This window comes from Laccaria bicolor, genomic scaffold (assembly GCF_000143565.1).
Source record: "Laccaria bicolor S238N-H82 LACBIscaffold_10 genomic scaffold, whole genome shotgun sequence".
NCBI classification, from domain to species: domain Eukaryota; kingdom Fungi; phylum Basidiomycota; class Agaricomycetes; order Agaricales; family Hydnangiaceae; genus Laccaria; species Laccaria bicolor.
This window is the reverse complement of record NW_001889881.1, coordinates 966,609-974,300: the sequence shown is the minus strand read 5'-3', so window position 1 is coordinate 974,300 and position 7,692 is coordinate 966,609. Positions and strand designations below refer to the sequence as shown.

Genomic DNA, 7,692 nt, shown 5'->3' with positions numbered 1-7,692 from the left:
CTGATTTGGGTTCCGCCCAGTGCGCAATAACCAAGGTGGACCCAGAGACGGCGGATGGGAGAGTCAAGAAGGGCAGCATCCCCGTAGCATGACCCAGGGCCCAGAAAATGAGCGCGGGTTGGACGAAGGCCTCAATTCCCGTGGGATGTCCCAACAGCGGCGTACTCATGACGACGCTGGGTCAACGCGTCCGAGTGGCTCTCGTCCGAGAGGAGTCATTCAATGGAACGAGGGCGACGTTCGCAATCACAATGACTACGATGTGGATATGAACATGTATGACAAAGATGGGCACGACGCTTTCATGGACAAGTATCAGGCAACTAGGTTCGACCCTTCTTTTTCCATGCAGGATCACCATCACCGACCACCACCCCAGTTCTCGAATTTCCAATATTATGGCCACCATCCACGACAGTATGCACCATCTGACTTTGGTGGAAGAGGCCGTGGCGTCCGCCCCCAATATCGAGGACATGCTCGTCCGTATGACTCTAATGGCTACTATGGCCGAGGAAACGAAGGATTCGCTGGGTATGGCACTCGCGGGGTTGGACGGGGGCATTCAGAGGCTGGCGATGAAGAGCGACTCACAGAGGGTGGTGTGTTACGTCGACGACAACCTAGTGAGGGCCGGGGTTTCTGAAACATCGTCAACGGAGGAGGAGAATTGATGGTCAGGCGGACATCGGGAGTTGGTGCACATTCATGTGGATGTTTCTGTCATGCAGGTTCGTTTGGGGGACTTAGAATTACTACACTACCTAGTACATAGGGTTTTGTGGTACTTAGTACTCTTCGGTGCTGGTCACAGGATATATTGGTAGTTAGGATCATGTAGACCTTGTGGTTTCACTGTTGTGGATCAAGGGCGTCTCAACTTTGGTATGCTGTGCAGACTTGGTTGAATTATCAATGTGCCATGCTAATACTTGTGCTATGCTGCTTGGACTTGGAAAAATTTAAGACGTACAATACTGATGGTATCACTGTTATTTGGTATACAGATTGGAATGGAGTTTGGTATGGAATGGTATGACTTTGGAATCCATGTACAATATGGTATGAGTGTCTGGAATGGTTACCATACCATATGGTATGATTGTCTGGAATGGCTACCATACCATGCGGTATGATGGTATGGAATGGTATGGCTTTGGAATCCACATACCATACCATATGGTATGATTGTCTGGAATGGTTACCATACCATGTGGTATGATGGTATGGAATGGTATGGCTTTGGAATCCACATACCATACCATATGGTATGATTGTCTGGAATGGTTACCATACCATGTGGTATGATGGTATGGAATGGTATGGCTTTGGAATCCACATACCATACCATATGGTATGATTGTCTGGAATGGTTACCATACCATGTGGTATGATGGTATGGAATGGTATGGCTTTGGAATCCACATACCATACCATATGGTATGATTGTCTGGAATGGCTACCATACCATATGGTATTATTCTGAAAGGCAGATACCATACCTTTGGAATCCACATACCATACCATATGGTATGATTGTCTGGAATGGCTACCATACCATATGGTATTATTCTGAAAGGCAGATACCATACCAGTGGTATGATTTGGGAAGGCCGTACCATGTGATATGATTGTCTGGAGGTATGACTTTGATTTGGTTCAATGACAACAGCTCCAGCACTTATTGATATACACATGTCCAGCTTGCAAATACCGTTGGTAGCATGCAGACTGGATGTAGTTTGGCACAGCAGCTTTTCACCATTGAATTCACTAACACTTCCTTTGTCCTTTACCACATGTTCCCCACTCAGCCTTACCCCACTTCTAATCCATAACTTGACTTATCCATATCAGCTGAAAATTCTCTGCTTACCTTTTTCACCAACACCCTGCTTTTCTTTACCATGTTTTCCACTCAATGTTACCCCACTTCTAATCCATAACTTGATTTATCTATATCAGCCAACAGCCTGAAATTCCCTCAATTTATCACCAACTTATCTTTACAATTTTCCCCACTCAACCTTACCCCACTTCCAATCTATGACTTGGCTTATCTATATCAGCTGAAAATCCTCTGCTTACCTTTTTCACCAACACCACGCTTTTCTTTACCATGTTCCTCACTCAACCTTACCTCACTTCTAATCCACTCAACCTTACCCCACTTCTAATCCATAACTTGACTTGGTATCATGCATAGTTCAGGACTGATTGCCAATACACAAAATGTCTTCTTTTCTTTGCTTCTCAAATACCACACCATCACAATACTGCATCTATTGTGATGATTATTGTTCTAATTGAATGGACTGGGAAAGATATGTATCAATAAAAGGCTTTTGATGCATGGAAAAAGCTGGGATAAAGCTCATTTGAACTGATTTTCCAAGGATGGATTTGACTATAGCCTCCTTTTGTATTTTAATATCTCAGGAAAAACCTGAAGAACCCTCCCACAAAAAATGGCACCCAACAGACCAGTATTGCAGCCTGCAGAAATAATTTATATATTTTGAAAAAGGACCCCAGACACCCTGTGCAGCTTTGGTATGATGGTATGGTATGAGATCATTTGGCAGGTGAGACAAGGCTGGATTTGAAGGCCGAAATATGTACCACTGTATTCATTAGTATTTGTAAAATATTGGAAGGAATATAAACGCTGATTACATTTGTCACTGGTTTTACACTGTTTCTTTATTGTCCTGCTTTATTTTACATTTTTCTTCAATAGATATTGTTTGTTACCATGGCAACACCACTCAGCTGATGAATATTGTAACGAATAGAATAATGGATAAAGAAGAACAATAAAAAAGCCTTGCATTTCCTTGACCACATTTGGACTTTTGTGACAAATGTAGTCATTGTTTATATTTATTCCAATATTTTACAAATACTAATGAATACGATGGTACATGTTTAGGCCTTCAAATCCAGCCTTTTCTCGCGTGTGGTATGGTATGAGATGACATGGTATGGTATGGTAACATGGTATTGGTATGAGTGGGATATGGTATGGGTTTTCCATTCCATGGTACCATGGTATTAGTATTGAGCTCATATACCACCCTGGAATGGGTACCCTCAAGGTACCTTAAATCAAGGAATTGATGTACTGCATAGATACCCAAAAATGGGTGACAGAAGTGAGGGGAAAACAGATACCAATCCATCTAGAAAAGGGGTAAAAAGTTGGCTGATCCAGAGTCTATGAATTGTCCAGTTTCGTTGGCCAACTGGGTGTATCCATTTGCTCAACTAATTAGCTGAACCATAACTACAATAATGTGAATCCCACCAGCTGACCCCACAAATCAGAATTTAAGGCTGTCGGCTGATCATGAACCCAGGAACATTCAAAACTGTCAGCTGACCTTGCGTAGCTATCATCCATCAACCAATATACCAGCCACTGCTCTCTGGGCTTATTTCCTGCTGATCCAGCTGTGCTAAATTTACGTCGCTGGCTGACCCTTTGCTACCTCAACAGTGGGGATGACATTGGCCAATTCATCAACACCAGGTTATTGTCTCTTATCGGCCCATCAGCAGGCATGATCAACTAAGGCCTGTTTGTATGTTCAGGGCTCTCAGTGTTGGTGGGTGATTCCTACTAACTGCCCTGCCTCCACCTATGCTGACATCTCTTGAACCTTGCTGGAAATCCTGTCCAGATCCATGGTGTGTTGCCAGGGCATTCAGTAGATACGCTATGGAACCATAACAATAGAAATTGACAATTGTCCCAATAAGTCATAGGGCTACCCCAATGGGCCCAATTACAAAAGACATTATGATACTATACATTGGCCCAACAACATGACAATATGTATATTTAATTGTTGGGCCCAACGACGGTGCCACAGTCCAAGCTAAGGGTTTATAGATTGGCCACATGGCTTAAATGGGGGTAATTTTGGCCATTGATATATGACAGTATTAAGGTACCATTGATAGTTGGGCCCAATGAAGGGAAATCATTAAGGGAGATGGTTGGGCCCAATGGCCCAATTATTAAGCTACGGTTGATGGTTCGGCCTAATGTAAGGTATTTATTAAGGGAACGGGTTGGGCCCAATGGTAAAATTTCAATGCTATGGCTTGTAAGTTGGGCCCATGCCATGATATAAGCTATAGTTCATAGGTTAGCCCAATGATTATTTGTATTTTGCGGGTGTGGGCTTTGGTCCAGTAAACCTGCGGGTCCGCTCCTGTTCCATTGGACCCACGGCCGCACAATTGTGCAATTACACCCACAGGTTGGCTATTGTGCAGTTACCCCCATGGGGTAGCTCATGTTCCGTTACCCCTGTGGGTCGCCATGCAGGCCAGATCATGTTCCATTACTCCCACAGATCAACAATTGATCTATTACACCCTCGGGCTGGCTGTTGTTCATTACCCCCACGGGGCAGCTCTTGTTCTGTTAGCCCTGTGGGCCGCCACACAGGCCAGATTATGTTCCGTTACCCCATGGGTCAACAATAGGTCCATTACACCCACAGTATCTTATTCTGTTACACGCACGATGTCCAGCTCTTGTTCCCTTAGACCTGCGGAACCTTCTTCTGTTTGGCCTGCAGGTCTCCAATTACAGCCACAGACCATTTGTGGCTCCCCCGTGGGTCTCCAATTACACCCACAGATTACCTGCTGCTCCGTTACACCTGTGGCCACCCACGGACCAGCAATAGTGCCATTACATCCACGGATGAGCTCTTGTTCCATTACACCCGTGGGTGCTCCGTTACACCTGTGGCCACCCACGGACCAGCAATAGTGCCATTACATCCGCAGATGAGCTCTTGTTCCATTACACCTGTGGGTGCTCCGTTACACCTGTGGCCACCCACGGACCAGCAATAGTGCCATTACATCCGCGGATGAGCTCTTGTTCCATTACACCCATGGGAATCCCCATAGACTGCACCAATGTCCGAATTTTTGGATGTGTTTTTAACAGGGGCCAGACAACCCCCATGGAATGCTCCAATGTCTGAAATTTATACTTCAAGTACCTGAAAATGCAGTCACAAAAACATCCGGATTTGTATTTAACATGCTGAATGTCATTACCCCAAAAATGTGGCTGAAAAAATGTCCGGAGTCATAGTTGACTTGGTCAATGTCACTGCTCCGAAAATGCGGCCGAAAAACCTCTGGATTTGTATTTAACATGCTGAATGTCATTAAACCGAAAATGTGGCCGAAAAAATCTCCGGATTTGTGATTAACTTGGTGAACGTCACTGATCCGAAAATGCGGCAAAAAAACATCCGGATTTGTATTAGTGCAACAATGTCCGAAGTTTTGGATGTAATTTTTACATGGACCAGACAACCCCCCATGGAATGCTCTGAAGTCCGAAATGTTTTAAGTTAATTCCATCCAGATATAATGGTCCCCATAGACTGCACCAATGTCCGAAATTTCGGATGTAATTTTGACAAGGCCAGACAACCCCCATAGAATGCTCCAATGTCCGAAATTTAGTACTTCAAGTACCCGAAAATGCGGCCAAAAAAACATCCGGATCTGTATTTAACATGCTGAATGACATTGCCCCGAAAATACGGCCGAAAAAATGTCCGGATTTGTGATTAACTTGGTGAATGTCACTGATCTGAAAATGCAGCCGAAAAAACATCTGGATTTGTATTAGTGCAACAATGGCCAAAATTTCAGATGTAATTTTGACATGGACCAGACAACCCCCCATGGAATACATTGATGTCCGAAATTCTAGACTACAAAACTTTGTAGTGTCTGCTTTTTAGACTACACAATTTTGTAATGACCAGTTGAACTCAGGCAGAACCCTCTCAATTCTTAACCGATTTGGATGTTCTTGGGCTCGTTTTGACAGATAAACCCGTGGGGTTGTGGGTACAGGTACTCTACAGGTCATGTATGGGCCACTTGTCCGATATTTATAGGTTTTTTAGTGTCCGTGATCATGAATGAGTATATGGGTTCATGGGTCTATGGTTGAAGGAGTGAAAAGGGTGGACATTTTGCCATTGCTGGATCATTGGTTTACTATGTATAAGTATATATATGTTCATGGAGATATGGTTCAAGGAGTGGGAATGACATAGTTCAATCTTAGAACTAAGTGAAATACCGGAATGTCAAATTGTCCATCCTTTTCACTCCTTCAATGATAGTCCCATGAACCTATGTACTTATTCATAGTGAAGGACACTACAAATTATATGTCAGAAAAGTGGACCAGGGGTTGTCTGGCACCTGTCAAAATTACATCTGAAATTTCGGACAGTGTTGTACTAATACAAATCCGGATGTTTTTTTGGCCGCATTTTTGGAGCAGTGACATTTATGCAGTCAACTACAACTCTGGACATTTTTTCGGCCACATTTTCGGGGCAATGACATTCAGCATCTTAAATACAAATCCAGATGTTTTTTCTGGCTACATTTTTGGAGCAGTGACATTAACTAAGTTAATCACAAATCCGGACATTTTCTCGGCCGCATTTTTGGAGCACTGGTATTCTGCATACTAGTGACAAATCCGGACTTTTCTTCAGCCACATATTTGGGGCAGTGACATCCAACATGGCAACCACAAATCCGGACATTTTTTCAGTCACATTTTTGGAGCACTTGCAGTCAGCATGTCAATGCTTTGGGTGATCTCTTGAACGCATGTGGCCCAACATTTGGCCATTCTGTAGATTATACTTTGGGTACCTATGGTACCATTGATTATGGCAATAACCACATCTGCAGAATAGGCATTGGGCCACACATTAATACCATATGCTGTAGACATCCATTGGTCCCAGGTATGGATCCATAGTGTCCATGTGTATTGGGCCCATTGGGGTAGCCCTATGACTTATTGGGACAATTGTCAATTTCTATTGTTATGGTACTATAGTGATGTCTATGTATACTTGTGGTGTTGCCATATGGATGTTGAGAGGCTGTCCAGCCTATGAGTGAAAGGGTCCCAGAGATTGATGGAAGATGGGGAGCCTCAATGGAGGGCTGCAAAAGTGGACCCTGGAGTCATTGAGTAAGAATTTCAGTATAACAAATTGAAAACTTACTGGGCATTTCTCCATCATGGCCTGGTTGTACACTCACATCCCTCAACTTCTGCTCCTGGACATTGATGTCTGCCTCCACTGTCTGGCATCTTGATGCCCATGGAACTCGCAGAGTGACCCCCTGATCCTCCTTGTTAGCTGGAATGACCACATCCGCCATGGACTTCTCTGGGATCTGGTTGGGGCCAGTGTATTGTTTGTTGGTGTAAACAGTGGTCTTGTTTGTGGGGATCAGATTGGTGGCATCGTTCTTGGTGGGGGGAGTTCAAGACCCAGTCTGGGCCAGAGTATTGGTCTTCACGGAAGCCCTGGCTGCCCGAGGACAAGGATGAGTGTCCATTGGGGTGCTTTGCCAGCAACAGCTGCAGCTGCCTTCAGCTGAGTCTTCACTGATGGGAGGAGGTCAATGGGGACTGATAGATCCTGCTTGTCAGTCTTCTTTGAAGTCGACTTTTTGGGCAGGGGATTGGAGGTGAGTCGATTTGCAGAGGAACTGGGGGTGTCCACAAAGCTACAGCCAATCTTCTTCACCTGGCATCTTTCGCAAGTGTTTCCCTTGGCTCCTGTTGCTGGAGTGCAAGATCCATCGACGATCCAGCATTGCTTG

At 44.3% G+C, this 7,692-nt stretch overlaps 2 protein-coding genes across 2 annotated transcripts; one reads left to right on the top strand and one right to left on the bottom strand.

Moving 5' to 3' along the window:
* Window positions 1-145: 145 nt before the first annotated feature.
* Window positions 146-827, top strand: LACBIDRAFT_326616 (uncharacterized protein; the record flags this gene model as incomplete). Its single annotated transcript, XM_001880485.1, has 4 exons — window positions 146-327; window positions 353-602; window positions 682-731; window positions 776-827. 4 exons carry the CDS (start codon window positions 146-148, stop codon window positions 825-827), a joined length of 534 nt encoding a protein of 177 aa, XP_001880520.1.
* Window positions 828-7,012: 6,185 nt separating this feature from the next.
* Window positions 7,013-7,245, bottom strand: LACBIDRAFT_296599 (uncharacterized protein; the record flags this gene model as incomplete). Its single annotated transcript, XM_001880245.1, has 2 exons — window positions 7,013-7,038; window positions 7,086-7,245. 2 exons carry the CDS (start codon window positions 7,243-7,245, stop codon window positions 7,013-7,015), a joined length of 186 nt encoding a protein of 61 aa, XP_001880280.1.
* Between the last annotated feature and the right edge of the window lie 447 nt (window positions 7,246-7,692).